Source organism: Haliotis cracherodii, unplaced genomic scaffold, assembly GCF_022045235.1.
Source record: "Haliotis cracherodii isolate W230 unplaced genomic scaffold, xgHalCrac1.p SCAF_17, whole genome shotgun sequence".
In the NCBI taxonomy this organism is placed as follows: domain Eukaryota; kingdom Metazoa; phylum Mollusca; class Gastropoda; order Lepetellida; family Haliotidae; genus Haliotis; species Haliotis cracherodii.
Genome location: NW_027266272.1, coordinates 4,485,648 through 4,511,848, shown reverse-complemented (window position 1 = coordinate 4,511,848; position 26,201 = coordinate 4,485,648). Strand labels below are relative to the sequence as shown.

The window sequence follows — 26,201 nt, the reverse complement described above, 5'->3', positions numbered from 1 at the left end:
ACATGTAAATCCCTACTCACTCACTCACTCACTCAAACCACAAATCCCAAACCCTAACTCCCCATGATCATGTTAGAAGTAAAAAACAAGCAAGTTTAAATAAGATATTTGAATATATTTGATAATTTACATGCCAATATTTCAAAGCTGTTGGTAAATTAAAAATATGACATTTCTATTTTGCTAAGAAGTGTCATTATCTTATCCGTCTAAAGTTTGAAGCATGAAACTAGAAACAGCAAGAAAACCCTAAATATTGATGAAAACAACTGACAAACACGAGCCACAGAAAAGTGAATATTGAAACACCCCAAAATAAAGATGATAACCACAAAAAATCAAAAGAAAATAAAAATATACAGAGAACCTACGAAATGTATTTTCACAGCCGTAAGAAAATATACGACTCACAATAAGTTCAAGAACAACCTTATACATATATATAATACATATATGCTCAGGGTAAAATGGCCCTGTCCCGTTGTGACTAGAAACACTATATATAGCCTCCCAGTTTTCAGAGGACATTAGCATGAAACGGCTGTTCAAGGTTAAAACAATAGATGTGATTGATGGTCATTGTAAGAGCGCAGGACCACTCAGGGTCAATGTCATCAACAAAGCTAACAAAGGTCAACGAATCATAAATGGTCCATACTTTTGTAAATAGACAATATATTCTTGGAGATAGTGTATAAATAGTGCTAGATGTTCTGTATTTATCCACAGTTTCTTCCGTCTGTTAAGGTTACACGTTCGCCATGACTTTCTCGCTGATATTCCTGGTGTTTGGCTGCTTCGGGGCCCTGTTTTCAGAAGCCCAACAAGGTAAGACTTAATACAGAAACTGCCATTGCTCTAGTCGTCTGGCATTTAACATAATGAACTTAGTCTTGAACAATGTGACATTTGTTTGGTGTGGGTGAATGTTCAATATCATAATAACCCGTCTAAGCAAGTGAGTATGGTTTACACCACTTTTAGCAATATTCCAGCAATATCACGGCGGGGGACACCAGAAATGGGCTTCACACATTGTACCCATGTTGGGAATTGAACCAGGGTTTTCGGCGTGGCGAGCGAATGCTTTAACCACTAGGCTACCCCACCGCCCCACGCATATCAGAGAAGAATCTAATTGAATACTTATATTGGGTTAATGGTCTTCAAAGGATGGTCTTGACGCGGTCAGTTGGCTGACCTTGCAAGTTTGTTTGCTTCTTGTATTTGCCCCCCGCCGTGATATTGCTGGAATATTGCTAAAAGTGGCGTAAAACAATACTCACTCACTCACTCACTTGTATTTGTCATTGGATTCACACTGTTTTATTCCTAACGTGCGATATTTATGATGTGGAAACATACGATGGCACTAATCTCCTTATCATATACCGTAATTCTTTAAATAATCAATGTTTAAGACGTGCATTGCTTAATTTTAAAAACCGCGTATGAAGACACTAATTGAGTTAACCGCCCTTTTTATAATATAGTCCGAATGTTTGCACGCATGTCTGAAGAAACACCTGTCGGAAACCCTTGCACTTATTTGGGAAGTCTGACAAGATTTTTTTATGAATCAGATATTGCATTGATGAATGGGCCGTAAAAGTAGTTCATACTATATTTAGAGTATCGGGGAGGTTTATCGCATCATAACATGGGCCAGTATCAAGCTCCTCACAGCGATATCCCGTTCCAGTCAAAACCGGTATGTGTGCTACCAGTCAAAACTCCAAACAGTGATAGATGACCACAACCATGCTTGGAGTTTAACTCTCTCCCGAATGACTGTTATGTTTACAAAGAAGTGACGACTGTCGTGAGGACGAATACACTTACCCCTGCTAAATTATTATTATACTAATCATTCAAATATTACTAATCATATTTTTGGTCAGTGTGCACACAAATTTCATTTTCAGCTTAAACCTGCGGTTGTTTCAAACAATACTGATTGAAACATGTTTGTTGATCGTAAAAGGTAATTCTTAATTGAATACTCGATTCCGATTCGAGCTGTGCCTGACGCGACTGACAAACCTGGTAACATAATCAAGCCGACTATGCGATTCGAACCCACAGGCATAGATTCCTGGAACGCCTAAGGGACGTAACTCTGTCTAACGAATTGCGGCACCTTAGGCGACTGGGTCACTCGAAACCGCCTTACATTCAGAAGCACAGATGTAGGCTTATGTTCTTTCATGCATGATCGTCCGGAATGCAGCGATTAACGGCGGCTGTATTAACGAGATTACACTGTGTATGAATCGTTGTTGCAGTGGTTCCTGACCAGGCCCTGCTCGCTGTGTATGGAGACCCGTACGGTACGCCTTACTATGGGCCTGGAGGTACGTGCTTGTGTTCTTTCTTCTTCTTCTTCTTATGATAATTATAATAATGTCTCTCTCTAATCCTCTCTCTCCCGTGTCTCTGTTAAATAACCCACCCCCGGCCTCCACACATCCGTCCCCCACACATCTTTCGTCACTCCTCTCTCTATCCAACAATTTATATATCCGAGTGACGTTACACAAACATTAACCGATAGAGGATATTTCATGTGTCGCGTGAAATATCATGTTTCTATCCTCGAGTGACGGAGGGAGGGGGAGGGGGATAGAAGGGGGTGGGGGAGAGGAGGGTCGGGATAGGATGAGGGGATATTGTTACGAGCGGCGTAGACACTCCCTACCTAACACACATGAACGGTTCAACACTCGAGCTCCTTGTAATTGCGACGAAAAAAGTAGTTTCGTTTTTGCAAAATCTAAAACATATTTAGGGTCAAGAAAATTCTTTGTCATACATTTCGATATGATTAAAAACAAAATCAACTTTAACAAAAAAACATCCTCGAAAACTAGGAGACCGCTGTTGGAAGCGAAAGAATACACGCTGGTCAAGTACCAAAAATGGCGAGTTCAATGAGAAATTAACAGTTTATAACGAACCGTTTTCGAGAAAAAAACAAAATGACAAGAAGTGATATTAACTCCATAAATGGCAATCTGTCTTTATTTTACCTTGTCATTGTGGAACTAAAAAAGTAAACAGGACGTCAACAGTTTATGTACGGGCTTGGCACTTACAATAAAGGGAGACAATTTAAGGGGGGTTAACTCTTGTATGACAATAGTTCCGTCAAGGTGTTATGTTCACTGCGGTGAACTTTTCTCAACTTCTGGAAACTCAGTCTTTCATTTTAAAGTATATAATAAATAATTATATATATTTTATCATCATCAGGTGCACCACCCCGGCCGGCCCCATCACAGTCCCCCTCCATCACGGACCTGGTCACCTGTCGAGTCCTCCTGTCAATGTACGGATGAACAGCAAGATGCGGATGAAGATACGAGACAACTACATGTGCCAGATGCTTGAAAGAAAGAAGTTTCGAATTCTTTGTAACATGTTCCTACCTTTGTTCGCCTTTATAATACAATACCTTAAAACAAAGAAATCGGTTGCTTTTATATTTTTCTGAAAGTGACGTGTTTGTTTTCCCGGCGTCTGTTGATGCTCTCTCTTACCCGGAATCCGTACATTAGTCTTTTTTTGAGGCCATCTATATTACTTTGTGGGTTTCCCATCTCGGTGATCAGAGGGATCTGCTTCAGAGGGATCGGCCGTCAACAGAAAAAAAGGAAACTCAAAACTACATCTTTTTGAGGGCCGCCTCGGACCGCCTTTCTGAGCGTCTGCCCGGAGACCGCCTTCGTGGTCTAGTGAATAGAGCGTCTGCCAGGAGACCACTTCTGTGGTCTAGTGGACAGAGCGTCTGCCCGGAGACCGCCTCCGTGGTCTAGTGAATAGAGCGTCTGCCAGGAGACCACTTCTGTGGTCTAGTGGATAGAGCGTCTGTCCGGAGACAAACTCCGTGGTCTGGTGGATAGAGCGTCTGCCCGGAGACCACTCCCGTGGTCTAGTGGATAGAGCGTCTGCCAGGAGACAACCTCCGTGGTCTAGTGAATAGAGCGCATTTCCGGAGACAACCTCCGTGGTCTAGTGGATAGAGCGCATTTCCGGAGACAACCTCCGTGGTCTTGTGGATAGAGCGTCTGTCCGGAGACAACCTCCGTGGTCTAGTGAATAGAGCGTCTGTCCGGAGACAACCTCCGTGGTCTAGTGATTAGAGCGTCTGTCCGGAGACAACCTCCGTGGTCTAGTGGATAGAGCGTCTGTCCGGAGACAACCTCCGTGGTCTAGTGAATAGTGCGACTGTCCGGAGACAACCTCCGTGGTCTTGTGGATAGAGCGTTCCGGACAGCGGAAGGTCGGTGGACAATTACCTTGCCGCACCATACCAAAATACGTTAAAAGATTGTACTTGCTGTTACCCTGCCTGGTTATTGGAATAAAACAAGGGCTGGTCAGCTCGGAGTCAGTATACTATACACACACGTGCACGCACACACACGTGTACGCACACACACGCGCGCGCACCCACACACGAGCGCACTCACTCACTCAAATCTTGGAAGTGACGCTAAACCAGGATTGTATCTTCAATGTATCAAATTTATACAATAGTTCGCGAGAACTGAATATTGTAACACCCTTAGGGTGCTAGTGAAAACACAAATAACACAAGCAAAGATGAAATTTAGCAGTCCAAGTTTGTAATGGCGTTTACAAACTTTAGGTTTAATTTTGGTTTTAAATGTCAACAATGTGGACATAAATTATTAACAATGTGATGAAAAATGATGCCAATAAATACCCCCAGTTTCGACCAACTACTATTAAGTCTAAACGATTTTACTAACAGGGCTCAGTCTCCAAAGAAGTAATAATATTAAGTTATATTAGCTTTATTGTTTTGAGAAAATGTTATTTTAAGTAATAAAATGTCAAGAGATTTCTTCTAAATTTGGCCTAAAAATGTATCAAAATATGTACCTAGTGGTAGTGAATGATAAGTAGAAGTGTCCTAGACCTTGACCCGTGATCGTATTTATAGGCATCATTAACAGGTCATGTGAGTTTTCTTAGCCAATCAGAACACAAGTTGGATGGCTTTCATATCCCAAGCATGGCATAGGTAATGTCATTTCCAACACAAGTAAGTGATTACAAAATGTCCTTGTTTTGTCCTATTTGTCCGAATACAATTAGGACACAGTAGAAATAATCAGGACATCGAGACAATTTGTTATAATTAAATGGACAATATCTTTACGCCAACGTAGCGTCAGCGGCCGCCATCTTGGTTGGTGGTCATCTCCGTTACAAGTGAAATTTACAAAACAATCAGTTTCTTTTATCAATTGGTATTGTCCTTATAATGTACAAAGTGTCCGAATAGATTGAACATGTTGAACAAACAGAATTTGTGCTTATATCTGATACAATGATATTTAGGACAAGGATAGATTCAGACCAAGCGACTGGGAGGACAGTTTGACAGACGTCAAACGTACTCTAAGACTATTGACAAATATAGGCCTATAGGACAAAATATGCCCTCATTCCAAGTATTGGTGTTGTCCTATAAGTCCTTTAATAATTCGGACAGTAACACGATTCATTAAAATACTTGGCAAATATTAACAGAGAAACGGACAAACAGAAAGTCAATATTGCCTTGAACTGTCGGCAATGAAATGTCATAATACAGAACGACTGTCATATTGCAGGTACAAATGCAAGAAATATGGGAACGTATATGCTGCCCTCTATGTGTCTGAATATTTCAAATCTAGATTAGACTGCAGAAAAATACTTTATCATGAATCTATGACTTTGATGTGAAAACGGACATCCAAGTTATAAACAGTCACTATGCCAAGCGTAGACATAATTGACAGGTCACCGTAACCTCAGAAATGTCAAACTGATCAAATTAGTTATTTACTGCAATCAAGTGTAATTATCATTAATATCCAAAGTGAAATATACTTTGAAACATTTTAGAGCAAGAAAGTTATCGGAAAATCTTCAATAACCAGTGTATTAGGTCATTGTTTATCTAGATCAAATGTCAACTTACTGTCTAAAAATAGCCACGATGCAAGAGTGTATACAAGAAATAGTCCCTGACAAACATTATTCTTATCACAGAAAATACATCATGAATCTAAACAGTGAACAAATATAATAACAAGGTAACATGGAATGCATCAACCTGTACAGTGATAGTGCATGATAATAACAATAGGTATATTATTCATGGATGTAAATAGCGTAGTGACACACAGTGGTAATCAGGTCATGCCTGACAAGTGCTGCTCGCGCGAACGTTCAGTGATAGATAAACATAGCTATCAGCAGTGAACATGACCCACAAAGTTGAATCCGATAGAAGTTCATTTCCAGGTAACTATCTATGATACTATAATCTTATTATTTGCTTTAATGTGAAAATTGTGAATGGACATTTGCAGATAGATCGTGATGTAACGAAAATAGGTGACACTAATGATGGATAAGGTTTTCTAAATGTACTCTGATTACAATTACTGTTTAAATTGGACTTCTATAACAATATACACTAGCACAAAATAGTAGCTGTCCTTCATATATGAAGTTGGTTGGTTGGTTTGTTGTTTAACGCCGCACTCAGCAATATTCCAGCTATATGACGGCGGTCTGTAAATAATCGAGTCTGGTCCAGACAATTCAGTGATTGATATCATGAGCATCGATCCACGCAATTGGGATCGATGACATGTAACAAACAAGTCAGCGAGCCTGACCACCCGATCCCGTTAGTCGCCTTTTACCACAAGCATAGTCACCTTTTACGGCAAGCATGGGTTGCTGAAGACCTATTCTACCCCGGAATCTTCACGGGTCCATATATGAAGTGGTGTAAATGTTATCGAAGCATAATATTTGGTCACTCGTCTCATCAATGTTTTGTCACAACACATTCATGGACAGAACCTATACCTTGCAGCAGGAGCCAGCGACACGCTCGGAAAGAGGGCTGGTGCAACAACTCAATTTATAATACCAGACAGACAGACAACGGCCAGAGTCTCACTTTACGCATACATTTGTATCTATAGTACATTTAACATATCATGTTGTAATACATAAGCCATTCCTTATGAGAGTGAGTGAGTGAGTGAGTTGGGTTTAACGCCGCTTTTAACATTATTCCAGTTATATCACGGCGTGTCAGCTTAATGTGGGAGGAAAGCCGGAAGTGATGCAGGTCTTAGACGTTTACCACTTCTGTGAAACCCACGAGCACGGGTATGGTGCTGACTAACCTAGAAACAAAATCGGGGTGAACCGGGATTCGAACTGACAATCATAGGTTTCTGGCGTGTCCAGGGGACGCAACTCTGTACAGCGAATCGTGGCACCTCAGACGACTGGGCCACCCGTGCCCCCCCTTATGAGAGACTATTATCAATAGGCCATATGTACCATGCTATACGAACTGTGTAACATTAGCAATACAAGAGGTTTACACGACTTCTAAAATAGAAAAACAGGTTTTGGCTGAAAACATTTGCAAGTATACACTGGACATGTGGGAGTGAGTGAGTATGATTTTACGCCGCGTTTAGCAATATTTCCCAATATCACTGCAGGGGACACCAGGAATGGGCTTCTATGTGGGGATTGTGTCTAGCGGAGAGCAATATAACATATTGATATGCCATAATAATTATACAACATAATATTGTTCTTGGTCTGTCATTGCACGAAAGGACAATTTAGAATATTAAGGATTGTTTTTTAGAACGTTTACTCCCCTTCAGAATGGATGAAAGTAGGTACACGTCGACTGGATGAATGTGTGGCCTACGTGCGATGGTTAGACGTAGCACTAAAAGACGTTAACTAAAGGATTCTGTATAACAACTATGCCGCCTTTGGCCACTGATGTTTCAAGTATGCCAACCGCTTTTTCAGATACCGAAAAGTCTGAAGCGTTAAATATATATTTCAGTTCAGTCACACATATCGATAATTGTAACCATATGTTACCTGATACTTATAACAATTGTGATGCTGAACTCAATGATTTACATGTTGAACATAACGAAATAATTGATTTGTTAAAGTCACTTCCAGTAAACAAGGCGAGTGGTCCAGATAACATTAACCATCGCTTATTGAAACATATTGACCATTCAATAGCCACGCCATTGTATTTAATGTTCACTTTTTCTTGAACTGCACGAATTCCGTCACCAGTGGAAATGGGCACATGCCATTCCTATATATAAGAAAGGGGTTAAATCTTCACCTTCCAATTATAGACCTGTATCACTACTATCATGTATCAGTAAGATTTTTGAGCGAATCGTTTTCAAGAGGTTGTATAATCATCTTATAGATCATAACCTGCTGTGTAAATACCAATCTGGATTTGTACCAGGACACTCAACTACTTTTCAACTACCTGAGATATATCATCAAATGTGTAAGTCTTGAGATCAGCATGAATAATTTTGCATGGTTTTCTATGACATTTCTACCGCCTCCGTGGTCTAGTGGTAGAGCGTCCGTCCGGAGAGCGGAAGGTCCGCGGTTCGATCCCCGGCCGCGTCATACCAAAAGACGTTAAAAGATGGTACTTGTTGTTACCCTGTCTGGCGCTCGGCAATAAACGCCTAAAACAAGGACTGGTCGGCTCGGAGTCAGTATACTGTGTCTGACTGGGGTATTCATGTTAAACTGCGGTATGGTATCTCAGTGTGCTAGCACTATAAATCGGCATCAGTCCGGACTAGTACAAGCAGCCACACAAACACACACACGTGCATGCACGTCGCAATATAAGTGCAATAATCTTTGACGCGACGTTAAACCCCATTTCACCTCACCACCTCACTTGTGATATTTCTAAAGCATTTGACCGAGTGTGGCATAAGGGTTTATAACACAGTTAAGACAACGTGGTTTTAGTGATAACCAGCTTAAATGGTTCCAGAGCAATCTCACAAACAGACGCCAAAAAGTAAATGTTAACGGTTGTCTCTCCAGTGAACAAATCCTTCACGCTGGCGTCCCTCGGGGGTCAGTCACTCCTTGGTCCAATAGTATTTTTGATTTATATTAATGATATATGCTATGGAATGAGAAATTTGACTCGTTTGTTCGCAGGTGATTTTGTACCCAAAACAAAATTGTACCCAAAGTACTTGGTGATTTTGTACCCATGAAAACTAAACTAAATCTGTATGATTATATTTATTTTTGCATGTTTATCGCAAACAATTAGCTGAACATTGTGATGAAACATTTCATCAACTTCACAATATGACTAACCTGAATGTACGTTGTCCTTGAATGAAGTCAGTCCACATTGGCACAACTCCAATTGATTGATTGTAAGAAAGTAATACAATCTTGTCACTGAAGAAGAGGCCAATAAATTGGTAAACCGTAAGTTAATTGTAGTGTTTTGACAGAAAAGTGATAATAAATTAACTTTTCATAGAAAAAGTAATGTGTATCCTTGAAACTACAAAACTGTTATACAAAATTATTCTGGGTACAAAAGCAAATACCGGTTTGGGTACAAACTCTCTAGAAATTTTACCTACAAAAATCACATTGAATTTCGTGGAATTCCTTTTCACATTTTAGAACAAGCATTTGTTTACGTAACCAAACTCAGGTCGCGTCACACTGGTTCTTGTGATTAAACAAACAAAAATCCCATGTACTGTTATAAGAAATTAATGTATTGGATTCATATAACAATTAGATTTAAGATTTGTTTTGTTTGGAAACAAACCACTTCATACACAAGATTAATGTCTATATGAGTTGTGTATGTATATGATTGTTAGTAAGGATCTTATCTATTTCTTTATTTTTTATGGAATACTTAACTTAAATGATGAAATCAAATACTTATTCACATAACTGATGTTCAGGTGAAAGATAATAATTGTTGAATTAAAATGATTAAACTAAAGATAATAATTGAAGTTTGATCAGTTACTCTGTGCTGATGCATTGACCAATATTCAATGTCCATACAAATAATCATTGTGGAGAAAATAGCTACTAAAAAAATATAACCTAATATTTTAGAATCTGTGAACAGCTGTAAATAATTAAACATTAACAAATCTATCATCAAATCTATCATATCAGTCATGGCGGTCTCTGTTGGTGGAATAAATTTTAAAATGTTCTGTAAAATCATACTATCCCACAATTAATTAGAAACTAACACTGAAAATATGTATTTTATTGATATATACATCACGCACTTACATATATCCTATCATATTCGGCATGCTATTTTGAAACACGTTTTGTCACGCCTATTTACGCGCACCTGTTGTGGAGCGTGACCATTTCCGATCGACGATATCGAAAGACGTATTGTCTGGGGCACAATTATTACAGTGAAAACACAATCATTAGCGTGTACATCGCAGATAAGTGAATCATATTCGTTTATATTCAACGCAACATTGAAGGATTGCGTGGATCGATGCTCATGATATTGATCACTGGATTGTCTGGTCCAGACTCGATTATTTAGCTGGAATATTGTTGAGTGCGCTGTTAAACAACAAACCAACCAACCTTATATTTCAACAAAAGGTTAAAAAAGATACCAAGAAACTTGCATGGTGCATTTGCACAGGAGCTTGCAAAGTCAAACGGATTAAAAAATACGCCACTTATATCGTGAAAATCACTTTGTTATTTCATATTAGTGGTGATTACTGATACTAGTAGTGATTTGTGTTTATTCCGTATGTGACAGGCGAAATATTTCAAAATTGACTGTTATTGTTTTTTTAACGAAAGATTATCCGCAGACTACCCCTGTCTCTGACATCACATCCGGTGACCTTTGCACTTACTGAAATGTTGCTGTCAGAATTCACGGTCTTTATTTTCGTTTTTCTCTCGTCATATTAAACAAATGACAAATGAAACATTCTTCGATTGAAAAGATCGTCAACCTTCGCCAAGTTATCACGTGGTCGGGCGCAGCGCGCCATGTTTGATTTTCGAACGTCTGCTAGCATCATGACACGGTATTTGTGTTTTCGTATATCGTAAATATTCAACCAAAACACTTGAAATTAGGATTGGTGAATAATTATGAGTCATTAATTGTTTCCTGCAAATTTACAACGTGACACGTTAGATTAACCCGAATGTTCGTATTTCTTCAACCTCGGAAATTAAGTTTCTTTTTCATAATTTACCATCAGGCTGTTGTTTACCAATAAAAAAACATCGAATTTATACTCAGTTAAAAATAAGATATCGGAGATATGGTTATTGAAATCAATTTGCACAAATATAACGATTTAAAAAGGTTCCTAACATAAAACGTAAGCCACCTTCAATTGCGTAATTTATGCAAGTTCACGAAAATGTATAAATTTGGTCTTAACCTTGGTATGATTGAAAACATCAGGGAATTTTTACATCGCAATGTGTAGTTTTCTATCAGGAATAAATGTGCAAAATATTTCTTCATGAGAGCTTCGGTGCCGGACGTTATGCTCCCTTAAACGATTGCGTACAGTTCTGCTACCAATTGGCCTCCACCCTGGCATCGATGCCGTACATGCACCAACCGAATATGGTTGCCTTGCTGACGTGACGTCACCGTGACCTGCCCATGGTATGTCGTGAGTGTTTCGCTACTGCAGATAACGTTTCCAGAGAGAAAATATTGTGTTTCGATGAACATTATGATGTCTGGCAACATCGTTCTGCGCCATTCCTGTTTGCAGCATACCGACGGCGCGTAGAAGTTATTTTATTCAGCAAGTGGTGGCATTGCGAAAGCGTTATTTACGGATAAACAAAAGTGTATTCATGAGCACCTGATACTAGTGAACAATCCATGTGTGCCGTTAACAAAATAAGTGAGTGAGTGAGTTGGGTTTAACGCCGCCTTTAACATTATTCCAGTTATATCACGGCGTGTCACCTTAATGTGGGAGGAAAGCCCGAAGTGACGCAGGTCTCAGACGTTTACCACTTCGGTGAAACCCACGAGCATGATGCTATCACAATATACGAACCACGCCTGTCAGTATCGTCCCAACAAACACGCAAACATCCAAAATTGTGCGCCGTGCATTAACATGCACATGCAAATTGTGAATCACAACCTTTAAGTCGAGGTGATATCTTCATGAATATAAATTGCATTATTTCATTTCAGAATAAATTATTTTTATTGAACTCTATATGAAGCGCATTTATTTTTTTCTGTCAGTATATCACAAGATGCCAATATGTGAGTGCTCACTAATTTTATTGAATTACCAATTACATAACGCGTGTATCTATGGGCACCCCCCACGCCCGCCCCCCCCCCCCCCCCCCCCCCCCCCCCCCCCCCCCCCCCCCCCCCACATTTACCACAACTCTGCACAAATCTCCGTGATAACTCGAGTGCGACACATAATGAACGACAACATCGTATAAACTAGTTATACGGATTAGCTTGTCAATCCAACCGGTAATATTATATATACAACAGTGAAGAGCTTACCCAGGGCACTTGAGATTTAGTATATTTCTATTTGTACATACGGCCCTCAGGGCACGTTACCTGGACACGGGTGACAGTTGACGCACTGCTACATGTAGAGGGGAAATCCTATATTATAGCCCTCGCCACTGTAATAGAATCACGACCTATAGCGATGATTAATTAACGAAAACAGCTACGTGTGTGCTGACACTTGTAAAGCGAAAACAAGCCATTCCGGCGATAATGAATAATACTTACAGTAATGACAAAAATTGCAAACTGCGCTTGTCAAGAAATATCCTTTTGCTTGCGATAAAAATCATAATTGAGTTTTGATCATTCCTTTCTGAAATGGAATTTGTGGCCTAACACACGATATTTTCTTCAAAATATCTTGAATTTGTTGTTTTCATTTGTAATTTAATTCAATGGTTCGATTTATACTACACAAAAAGAAGTAAGAGATCATTACTATTTTTGGAGATATTTTTATGAAATTGTGTTCTAAGTCTTCACTACACAAAATATATCCTTAAATATTTGTGATCCCTAACTTTTTTTGTTTAGTATAGTTTACACCCTCTCTTTCCTTGGTACGGGCACAGACTACCGTCGGTAGAGTTAATCTCAATGACTTTTTTTTACATCCAAACGTTCCATCCCTGCAAGACTTACGTCTTTGTTTTCAATATTCCTGGACGCGGCTTTTAAACTTGTCCGCGGTACTGCATTTATTGGATGTATCGAATCCTGGTACATATACTTTTAACATAGGTAACCATGGCAACGTGCCCAGAAGTGGGGTATAACTCTGGGATATTGCTGACAGCGGCGCGCAACAACAAACAAGCTTACAAACAAACTAGTCCTGATGGGAGTTTAGTTATTGGTTTTTATAAAGGGGCGAGTCGGTTGTAATTACAAAACTCATGTAGATCAAATGAGATGTACAAAGTAGCTCTTGAAGGTAACCCTTACCGACCATTCATATCAACATACCTAATCAAGTCTGCGCGCGTATGTGTCTACTCGAGGAGGGTATCCATATTACATAACAAAAACAATAAATATAAACTAAAAAAATAATATTTCAAATTGTTTAGAATATGTCAAATCAAAGACTTTCGGCATAACCGGCTTCGCCATTATTTGCACGTGTTGGACGGATGCCTAATTTCGCACGTGCAATAGTAGTGACTCGTCACAACTTCGAAACTCGCAGGTGTCCCTTTAAACATTGTGCGAGACATTACACATATATTCAACTAATTCCGATACGACTGAAGCCAGTGTGTGTTGTTTGTTGTTGTTTAAGGCCACACTATATTCCAGCTATATGACGGCGGTCTGTAAATAATCCTGCAACCAAGAGATTGATATTATGAGCAACGATTCTCGCCGTCGGGCTACGTTGATACGCCATGCGATAGAAGTACGTTGATGACAACTTAAAATATTGTAGGAATTTACTGGATAGATGGACTCTTTTAAAAATTGACATCTGCTTTACCTACTAAACTAGGATAATTTGCAATGTTTGCAGTAAAATTTACAATCTACTAAATCAGGGAGTCAAGGTCTATCTTTCACTCTTATTTAATAAAGAAACAACTTATTAACTAAACTATCTGTGTAGAATATTTGGTCTAGATCGTCAAAGCCTTGAGACTGAATAACTAACTAACTGGGTACGCCCTTTTGTTTCGCCTCTGTTTGGGTGGCTGCACAGAGCGTGCGCAACAGAGGCAGGGGACCTGTCTACCTGTACCTGTCTCTCAATCCGGGCTCTTCTGACATTGCCGCGCGACATGTGTCACTGTCTCGGCGACGGAGCGAGTTGTTACGTGGCTTGTAACACAGGCTGGTCATTGTAGCGCCAGTTGACCCCTGTGGTAATATATCGCAGTTACATAAATAACAACATAAGTCGGGCCTGTATGTCTTGTTAATATAATCTGACCTGATCAACGGCGACAGCTGGACTACTAATATTTATTATGTCCGTCTGTCCATTAGAGGTCGTCCCTCGTCATTATTCATATGTTTTGTTATTAGGTACATTGCAGTTCCGTATATCCGGGCTTGGACTCTTCGGCTTAAAAAAACCTCTCCTGTTTTGGAATTATTGGCACGCAGGTATGTCCTTTTGTAATAGTGGGGGCACGGGTGGCCCAGTCGTCTAACGCGCCGCGATTCGCTGTGCAGAGTTGCGTCCCTTGGGCACGCCAGAAACCTATGATTGTGGGTTCGAATCCCGGTTCGCCCCGATTATGTTTCTAGGTTTGTCAGCACCATACCCGTGCTCGTGGGTTTCACCGAAGTGGTAAACGTCTGAGACCTGCATCACTTCGGGCTTTCCTCCCACATTAAGCTGACACGCCGTGATATAACTGGAATATTGTTAAAAGCGGCGTTAAACCCAACTCACTCACTCACTTTTGTAATAGTGGTACTTGTTGTTATCCTGCCTGGCACTCAGCATTACGTGGCTAAAACAAGGATTGGTTGGCTCGGAGTCAGTATAATTTGTCTGGTTGGGGTATTCATGTTAAACTGCGGCGTGGTATCTCAGTCAGCTCACAATAATCTGGAACGTGACGGTAAACCCCATATCACCTCCACTCACACGCACGCACGCACGCACTGAAGCACGCCGCACTCACGCACACACACACATGCACGCATGCACGTCGCTATATAAATGCAACAATCTTGACCGCACCTCTTTAATAGCGAAACCCCTTTAATCTGGACGATTTTGTTTCCTGTGAACTTTTCCCGATTAACCTAGTTCCGGAGCAACGAATCATGGTTACAGATAGATGAATATGTAATGTATATGATGTTACAGGTAACACATTATGTCCTGGGTATTTTAGCACTAAAGAGTGCTTCTAGTATATTTCATCGTAAAACGGTCCTTTGTGTCAATAGGCCCAAGTTGGCCTGACGATGCATATGTATACTATTTTATTGTGATGTGATAAGCTGTCTGTGTATTTTTCGCTTACACCGCTGAACACTTCGATAAAATATATATTTTATACTTTCTTGCTTTCTGTAACACTTAAGTATGGACCAGTAGAAATATAAGTAGGCGTTGGAGATTGAAAAAATTGGCTGGGCAGGGTACGAGTCGACAGTTTATTTGGAAATGATGAGTAATCAGGTCTGGATTGCACGTCGTCGTTTTCTGAATACATCGTCGGGAAGATGCTCTATCCACTAGATCACAGATGTGTGGGGCGTGCGAGGGGCGAGGGTGGCCCAGTCGTCTGAGGCGTCGCGTTTCGCTGTGCAGAGTTGCCTCCCTTGGGCTGGCCAGAAACCTGTGATCGTGGGTTCGAATCCCGCTTCGCTCCGATTATGTTTCTAGGTTTGTCAGCATCATATCCGTGCTCGTGGGTTTCACCGAAGTGGTAAACGTCTGAGACCTGCTTTCCTCCCACATTAAGCTGACACGCCGCGATATTACTGGAATACTGTTAAAAGCGGCGTTAAACCCAACTCACTCACTCACAGATGCGGTGTAAACCTACATGGACACATTGCAGTTACTTTCCTGTATAGAGCTGAGATTTTGTGTGTATGTAATGAGTAATCAATAACTGTAAGATTGACATACGACGTAATCAAATTTGGTGAGGTATTATGTGGTTTAACGTCGCGTCCAAGATTATTGCATTTGAATAGCGACGTGCAGGCACTCGTGTGTGTGTGTTGTGTGTGGCTGCTTGTACAAGTCCGTCTAATGCCGATTTTATAGTGCTAGCTAGCCCACTGAGATGCTATGCCGCAGTTTAACACGAATACCCCACTCAGACATAGTATACTGACTCCGAGCCGACCAGTCCTTGTTTTAGCCCCTTATGCCGAGCGCCAGGCAGGGGAACAAGTGGTACCATCTGTTTTGGTATGACGCGGCCGGGGATCGAACCCCGGGAGGTCGCTCTTCCACAAGACCACGGAGGCGGTCCATCATTAAATTAGAGTACCAGACAAAGAATAGGTATTTAAACGATTTTCACAACTTGATATATATCCCTGCTAAAGTGCCTACCGGTCGAGTTCGATAAAAATGTAGAGCTTTCACTTTTTTCTTTCAAGAGGATGTCATCACCAAAATCATGGACTTACGTAGATTTGATACCGACCAATCACATTGCAGGATTCCCAAATGTCATGGTAGATTAACCCTTGTCTCGAGATGTGGTCGTGTGGCCTCGGGGTCAACAAGTTCATTCGTCACGTAGAAGAATCGATCAATCTTGATGTTTCCCGTCGTATTGACGGACCACTGATCAGAAATACATCACTAATTATATGATTGTATGCGTGCGTATCTGAAACCTATCATCGTGGGTTGTAAACCCAGTTTGCCCTGATCATGTTCCGACTGGTGAAGCAGTTGCCTTCCGACCTGGCAACTAACCCTGTATGACTATGTATGAGGTCCGCCCACTGGCGCGTACCACTGTTAAGAAAGGGGTGAGGGGTGGTCCGCGACAAGAAGTACGAAGGACATGTGCGTCTGGACGAATTCAGGTAGTTCTTGTCACACCGACCTCTTAGTCGTATTATGAGCGACACGTGTTTCCATGGGAGCGTAGTCGATTTCATCGTCATGACCTGCACGTGCACAACATGCGTGCACCTTTCTCTACCTGCAACAAACCAAACATGTTTGTCAATCTTCTGTGCATCGCCTACGCGTTTTTCGAGTTGGTTCAGTTTACCCTGGAATACCGGAAGGTTTTCCAGCACTTATTGTATCCTAATTACGAGGGCCGATGTTCATGATGTCAATCACTGGATTGTTTGGTCCAAATTCAACTGTTCAGTAGATCGTTAAACAACAAACAAACAGAATTTATTGTTAACGCATATGGTGTTAATTAATTAGCATTGGTAGGTCGAGATAAGTATACAAATAAATTTGTTTAAAATATGTTTCTAAAAAAGATAAATTAATTTAGCATCAGGAGGCCATGGACAATATAATTCGATCATTCATTTTTCTTTGTTTGTTGTTTAACGCTGCACAGCTATATTACGGCGGTCGGTAAATAAATCGAGTCTGGACCAGACAATCCAGTGACTGATCATAACTTCATGAGCAAATGTCAACTAAGTGGGATACGATGACATGCTTCAACCAAGTCAGCGAGCCTGGCCACCCGATGCCGTTAGTCGCCTGTTTCGGCAAGCATGGAGAGTTGAGGACCTATTCTACCCCGGATCTTCACGGGACCCATTATTATTTTGAGAGTTATCAGCTCGCTTTCGTTCTTTGTTTTTATACATTTACATGTTTCTAATAAGGCAATGATAAAGGCAAAAGGGCAAATGAAAGCACAATCGAACTATTTTCATCTTATTCTTTTATTATATCTTTAATGTAGCGCTGTGTGTATGCATCAGTGGGTTGATTCCGCGCTCTTAAAATATCAAATTATTATTATCATCATGACCATTATCCAGCGTGTCAGAAATGCTGTATCCCTGGCAGAAAGCCCGGGTACTCTCCCAATGTCCATATCAGTCAACTGTATGGGAGGTACTTAATCTAAAGCACCGAGAGGCCCGTGAAGATCCGGGGTAGAATAGGTCTTCAGCAACCCATGATTGCCCTAAAAGGCGACTATGCTTGTCGTAAGAGGCGACTAACAGGATCGGGTGGTCAAGATGGCAGACTTGTTTGATGAATGTCATCGTGTCCCAATTGCGTGGATCGATGCTCATGATGTCAATCACGGGATTGTCTGGTTCAGACTCGATTTGTTACAGACCGCCGTCATATAGCTGGAATATTGCTGAGTGCGGCGTTAAACAACGAACAAACAAACTAAAGCACAGAGTACAATCGGGAGTAGGACAATTTGGTACTTGTGATGCAAGCTGATGTCGTTTGTTGTTAGTATCGCCAAATGAGTGAGTGAGTTGGGCTTAACGCCACTTTTAACAGTATTACAGTTATATCACGGCGTGTCAGCTTAATGTGGGAGGAAAGCCCCAAGTGATGAAGTGAGCCCACAATCATAGGTTTCTGGCGTGCCCAAGGGACGCAACTCTGTAGAGTGAATTGCGGCGCCTTAGACGACTGGGCCACCCGTGCCCCTATCGCCAAAAAAATCTAATTCATACCAACATACAAAGTTCTTGTATCCTGACTTTATTATATTTCTTTGCTCTCATTGTGACAAATTCCACATTGACGTTTATGACGTCTTCAAAACTATATCCTTCCATTCAACAAGCTGTTTAATACCTGACCATACAGGAATATCATAGGAATGCAGAGGTACGAGTATTCGGACACGATGTATGACTGCTTGAGTGACAGATCCACGTCAATAGGTCTTGGGTTATGCAACTTGTTTCTGGCAATGTATCACCAGCATTCTACCTTACATTGTCCTGTCGCCCATGCTCAGCCTGCAGAGACTGTCTAATTAATAATAGGGTCATCTGAACTTGTGGGTAGGGGTCACTTTCTCCACTGCGTCAAGGAAGTCAAATAAGATTAATCAGAGGTTAGAGTTCTGGGTAAATATAACGCAGAACATCAGTTGACGCTAGTTGCTGGGTTGGTGTTGTCACGACAATGGCCAGGAGAAACGCTGGCTGGACAATTGGCTTAATTTTTGGAGTATTGATAGCTCAAGGTAAGACCTACGTATTATTATTTCTTATTGAAGCACTATGTCTGTATGAAATTTAAAATATAAATTTTACTCGAATAAAATATAATGGAACCTCGTTCGTGCAAACCTCGTTTATCCGGACACTTGTCTTTCCGATCGATCTTGTTTGGAATGTCGAGGTGAGGTGAAATGGGGTTTAACGTCGCTTTCAGGATTACTGCACACACATTGCACGTGTGAGTGTGTGTGTGTGTGTGTGTTTGGCTGTTCGCACTAGTCCGGGCAAATGCTGTTTTTATAGTGCTAGCCCACTGAGATACCATGCCACAGTTTTAACATGCTTAGCCACCTCAGGCACATTATACTGACCCCGAGCCGACCAGTCCTTGCCGAGCACCGGGCAGGGTAACAACAAGTACCATCTGTTACCGTCTTTTGATGTATCGCAGCTTGGGATCAAATCATCGACCTTCCGCTCTCGGGGCAGATGCTCTATCCACTAGACCAAGGAAGCGGCCCTAGATTCGCTAATACGACATTTTATTCGTCCGGATGATTAAAGTCTGTACGGGACCTTCCGGGTAACGAGGTCTCACTGTATTACCTCACGTACGGGGTTATTATCAACTGTCTACAGATGAAGATCAATAAGAGCACACACAGAACGTTTTCATGTCAATATAAATACAAAAAGCCAACGCCCGAGTTTATCCGCCGAAACAGATTAACGCCAGTTACTTGATAACAGTGGGCACGGGTGGCCCAGTCGTCTAAGGCGCTGCAATTCGCTGTGCTGCTTCCCTTGGTCACGCCAGAAACCCATGATTGTGGGCTCGAATCCCGGTTTGCCCCGATTATGTTTCTAGGTTTGTCAGCACCATCACCGTGCTCGTGGGTTTCACCGAAGTGGTAAACGTCTGAGACCTGCATCACTTCGGGCTTTCCTCCTACGTTAAGCTGACCCGCCATGATATAACTGTAATACTGTTAAAAGCGGCGTTAAACCCAACTCACTCACTCACTCACTCACTGATAGCATCAATGTTTTCATGAAGGTTATAACTATGTGAACGTTCCCCGGTCCCCAGAAGAGGCAAGCATGTTATCAAGAAATGCGCTGTCGTATCCCTGTCCGGGTTGTTTACAGACTACCGTCGTATGGCAGTAGTGCTGCAGTGCGGGGTCAGGAAACAAACAAACAAACAAACGAACAAACAGACACTTACATTTGTATGCAAATTGTGTGAGTGGCATGTACTACCGGTAGGGCAGGACATGCTTTCCATTTTCGGGAACATCTGGTGTCATCCATTATTTTCAGTGATCCAGGACCCCGTTCCACAAAGTGATCTTAGCGCTAAGTCGATCGTAGCACCCATTCTTTAACCCTGACTTACGACAATCGTAGCGCTAAGATCGCTTTGTGGAACGGGTCCTAGTCCTATAATTTTCATCGCTAATTAGCCTTTACGCCCAATGGAATCTGTGTCGGCGGATAATCGAGACTGGTTATTCTCTGGCCTTGACGTTTCATTTGTTTCATGTGTTTGTGACGGGTGCCACCGGTGATGCAGGAGACGCCCACATACGCGAACACTATTTTATAGTCATTTATGAACACATGTTTATGATATATTCGGAATCGTACAATGGAAGAATCTGCTTTCAACCATATATATTATGATTTTGCAAAGGGTTTTGACGCTTTTGTTATTATTCATACTAGTAGTAGAACGTTACCTATCGGCTCGAAAAGAACCAGTCCATGTTCACGCACAATGAATTATATGCACATGTATTGGTACAAGACCAATTTTAAAGTTTAAGAATGACAACTTGCTGTTCAGAATTAGGTGGACGGATCCGCTGATCGTGGGTTCGAATCCTAATTCTTGGGCTGTCAGAACAATGCCAATGCTCTTTAATTTCAGTGTGGTACTCGTGTACGTCCTGCATATAAAAAGTCTGGAACTTAATTTAAGGTACCGGCGTTACCTACAATATCTGAAAAACTATCGGGTGCACGGGAATCACGCACGTTGAGACGCCTAACGCTAACACCGTATTCGTGCGTGCGTGATTTCCGTGCACCCTTTCGAGTTGAGTTGATTGGTTCAACTGTGTCATATGGCCCTGTTACGCAGCGGCAGCATTATGCAGATGGCTGTTTCAATGAATGCTCGTTCCACCCGTGAGGAACAGGTCTGGTTGTTGATGAAATATAGTGATAGCTAAATAGACAGATTTTTTATTCATGCACCGATTGTCTTTAAATGTAATATCCAGTTATGTATGACTGTTTAATAATCTCATACCAACTTTGACTGGAGTAGGTCCGATAGTTTTTCAGATATTGTAGTAAACGTCGGTACCTTAAATTACCTTCCAGACTATAACTTGGGGGTTTCCTAGTGAAAGACATGCTTACTATTTTCGCCAACACCTGGTGCCATCACCGATTTCCAGTGATCCATTCACATAAGTTTCACTGCATTTTACGACCAATGGAATCTGTTTCATCAGATATTCGAGACTGGTTACTCCCTGGCGTTGACGTTTTGTGTTGATAGTGAATCGGGTGGTCAGGATCGCTGACTTGGTTGATACATGTCACGGCACCCCGATGGCTTCAGGATGCTCTTAATATCACTCACTGCTTTTGCTCCGATGAAGTTCTGTTCAGACTGAAAACACACCTACATGTGCACTGTTTTATGTTGTTTTCAGCGTCGAGTCAATGTACATCCGGGACATGCGCCAACGGTAACTGCAAGTGGGGGTACACAGGCTACGTGTGCGAGTGTGACGTCGGCTATCAGAATCTCTATGGCAATCAATCTGTATGCGTCGGTGAGTTACTTCAAATTCCCTGTTTTTAAGCCTTTATTTGATGTTTGGTAATAAGCATCCGAAAAATCTTACCTGGGGCGTGAAACAGACCCACCGACTAACGCGTGATAGTCACCTGCACATACTTATGTAAAGTATGGGACTTCGTGTAGTCGTAGCGCTACGATCTCTTTGTCAAACGCTCACTTGCCCAAAGCAATCTTAGCGCTACGACTGTCGTAAGTCTATGTTAGAACATGATCGCCGTAGCAAAGATCACTTTGTGAAACGGGGCTCATAGCATACTTGCTCAAAGCGATTTTCGAACAACGAGTATCGTAAGTTTATGTGAGAATATGGCAGTTACGATAGCCGTGGCTCATATCGCTTTGTGAAATGGGGTTCAGAGCCCACTTTGCTCTAAGCGATCTTAGAACCACGACTATCGGTAGTCTATGTTACACTATCAGAGTCGTTGCTAAAATCGCTTTGTGCAGTTGGACCCTGGACTACCCTATGTGCTCCGAAGTCAACATCACGAGTATTTTATTCAGGGATTAGGCTGCCTCGACGAATTGTAAATGAAGATATCTGAATCGTCGATGGACTGTTGGTCTGTTGTGTTGCAGAGACATATACGCATGAGTGAGCGAGTTGAATTTAAACCCGCTTTGAACAATATTTCAGTTATATCACGGTGTGTAAGTTTTATGTGGGAGGAAAACCCGAAGCAGATTTTGGCCGTTTGTCATTTTGGTGAAACCCACAAGCACGGGTACATGTGGACAAACATGAAAACATAATCAAGGCGAACTGGGATTCAAACAAATAATCATGTGTTCCTGGCACGCCTATGCAATGTCCTTTATAAGGAAGTGGGTTGGATGTCTCTTTGAAAAGTATATCAGTTATATCGCGGCATGTCAGCTTAATGTTAGAGAACAATGACCTACGGTCATAGGATACTGGCACACATAAGGGACGCAACTCTGTACAGCGAACTGCGTCTCCTAAGACGAATGAAACATTCATGGTCTGATGGACAACAACTTATATAACTTATATTTAAAAGGCAGTTCTCATTAAAATAAAAGCATAAAAAAACTGTAATTATATATATTACAGATATGAGACAAGGTGACCACGAAAAGGTTAGCGTATCCTGCTCTTCCGGTTGCACCTGTCGCAACACACATGCATCATAGGCAAATACATTTAACTTTCCTTTTCACCCGTGAAGATCCGGGGTAGAATAGGTCTTCAGCAACCCATGCTTGCCCTAAAAGGCGACTATACTTGTCATAAGAGGCGACTAACGGGATCGAGTGGTCAGGCTCGCTGACTTAGTTGATGCATGTCATCGTGTCGCTATTGCGTGGGCCGATGCCCATGGTGTCAATCACTAGATTGTCTGGTCCAGACTCGATTTGTTACACACCGCCGTCATATAGCTGGAATATTGTTGGGTGTGGCCTTAGGCAACAAATAAACAAACAAACGAACCTTTCCTTTACAGATTACGATGAATGCAGGTTCAATACGATGTGTCCTGATGGTTGGTGCGTAAACTACGACGGATCGTATGAGTGTAAATGTAACTATGGATTCAAACAAACTCCCGACAGGAAAGGGTGTGCATGTAAGTTTGCAGATGTATTTTTTTCATCAATATCGATCTTTATAATTTATTATGATTTAAGGAATGATTCCTACTGTCTTCTCGTTTCCTGTTATTTTATTAAACTGCTGGGCAAAAGGAAGTATATACCTATGTTTGATGGCGGCTACAATGAAACAAACAAGAAATGGTTCCTTGTATTCGATGGTAATGAACGTGGATCATAGTTGTGGATTGGACATCACATTTGCAGTGTTTCGGGGACTGTTTTCAGCCTGTCAGATACAATTTGTAAGTGTATACTTTCTTTGGCCCGACAGTTAATACATTTATTCACATAGGTATATCTTTAATGTTGGACATATATTTGCAATTTGTGTGGCGGGATAGCATTAATTGAATATGATATTTGTTGACTGAGGTTGACTGCTCACGCTTACAGTCACAGACTTCCTGAATCCAACATGCTTATTTACAGGCGCCTCATTCACTGATGTGCACTATTCATCCCACATTAATTGTTTATTTTCAGATGACAGCAGCACTCCATTTACGAACACGTATGCATTTAGAAATTTCCTGACGTCGATTGGATACACGAATCCAGATATGTACCTGGCACCAACACCTGCAAAACCTCAGCAACATCCGCAACCTCCAGAAATCTACGCACCGCAGTCTCCAGGATTCCACGCTCCGCAACCTCCAGAAATCTACGCACCGCAATCTCCAGAAATCTACGCACCGCAACCTCCAGAAATCCACTACAACCCACAGCCAACTCCCATTCATTACGGCTCACAGCAAAACCCCAGCCAATACAACCCAAGGTCCAACCCCAGCGAATACAATCCACAGCAAAACCCCAGCCAACGCAATCCTCAACCATCTACAACAACGCCAATGCCAGTAGATGCGGATCCAACTGATGCTCCCCCAATAGAAGCACAAGAACCAACTCCAGTAAATCAAAGAATTGACCAAAACCTACAGATGATGTGGGAGGATCCCTATGGACCTCAGCGCCCAGTGTTTTTGGACAGATCCCCTGTTCCACCGAATGTTCCAAGAAGTCTACCACCACCTTCAAATCAAGCTCCCAATCCGCAATCACCACCACTGCCGGAGTCCAATGCTCCTATGGCATTTCCAAATCAAGTTCCTTCATTTACAAACCAGATTACCGATTTTCCAACGTCTCAAAATCAACAATCGTGGATCGAAGCTCTTGGCCCTCAGAGACCAGCCTTCCTGGATCAACCACTAACACAACCACCTCATCAGGTAAACGACCCTACAGGGCAGTTCTATCAACAGGGCCCTCCAATGAGAGGCGATCAAGGTCTTGTTCCAACTGATGCCATGGGTTACCCTGTGTCTGTTCCTACGCAGGAACATGTCCTTTGGAACTCTGATCCCCAGCAACAATTTCCAGTTAATTACGGTCCTAATCCGAACACAGGTGAAGTTTTAGTTGCTCCGCCTAACCCTATTCCTGGTGCTGAGCAAGTGCCAAACATGCCCCTCTCCCCCGAATACACCCAGCCACCAAATAACTCACCTTATTTCTATTCATACCCGACTCTTGACATCAATACAGGAACTCCACCTTCAAAAATTCAAATGAACCCCCAGTCAGTACCAATGGCTTCATCCGACGTACCGATAGTATCGCAGTCTATGAGCCAATACCAAGTACCATTCTCGCAGGCAAATCCCTACATGCCCCCAAATCCATATCAGAATCCTGAAAGCAACTTTGGTCCAGAGTACAACCAATGGCAACATCCTTACCCTTCATACCCAACGTATGACCCATATCAACAAGTTCCATATGGAGACACAAAGCCAATTAGCTCAAACAGTCAACAAACAGGCAGTCAGGTTTCTCCATTAGTCACAGATGCATTAGGAAATGAAGAAAGCGTTTCACAACTCTCGATAGCTGGGGAAATCCCGCCTACTGCACTTCCACTATCAACGACGTCTTCTCCAACAAGTGAAGCTGTCGCAACGACCTTGACTCTGACTACAACAGAGATGGACGTATCTACTGTGGTCCTAGACACAAATGTTGTTGTAGCAACTGATGCTTCTGCACCGACACCCGTTCCTGATTCCTCCACTACAACATCTGTCACTACCCCTACCACAACAACAACAACAACATCTACCCCTTCCACAACAACACCTGCCCCTGATACTTCCACTACAACATCTGTCACTACCCCTACCACAACAACAACAACAACATCTACCCCTTCCACAACAACACCTGTCACTACCCCTTCCACCACCACAACAACTACAACAACAACTACCCCTGATACTTCCACAGCATCTGTCACTACCCCTACCACAACAACAACAACAACAACAACATCTACCCCTTCCACAACAACACCTGTCACTACCCCTTCCACCACCACAACAACTACAACATCTACCCCTGATACTTCCACAACATCTGTAACTTCCCCAACCACCACAACAACAACTACAACAACATCTACACCTTCCACAACATCAACATCAACTACCACAACCACAACACCCCCTGTATATGATACAACTGGATCGGGTGCATCTACCTGGGTTAAAAAGACGGGCCAGAATCTACAAATAAGTCTTGGAGTTGATTTGTCCGATACCCCTTCATCGGTTGCTG

The 26,201-nt window shown here is 41.8% G+C and overlaps 1 protein-coding gene across 1 annotated transcript; it reads left to right on the top strand.

The window, feature by feature from the left end:
* The first annotated feature begins 761 nt into the window (after nt 1–761).
* Nucleotides 762–25,986, top strand: LOC139465124 (uncharacterized). The gene is made up of 5 exons (XM_071246812.1): nt 762–828; nt 2,286–2,354; nt 21,814–21,936; nt 24,066–25,341; nt 25,872–25,986. Exons 1-5 carry the CDS (start codon nt 762–764, stop codon nt 25,984–25,986), a joined length of 1,650 nt encoding a protein of 549 aa, XP_071102913.1.
* Nucleotides 25,987–26,201: the final 215 nt, after the last annotated feature.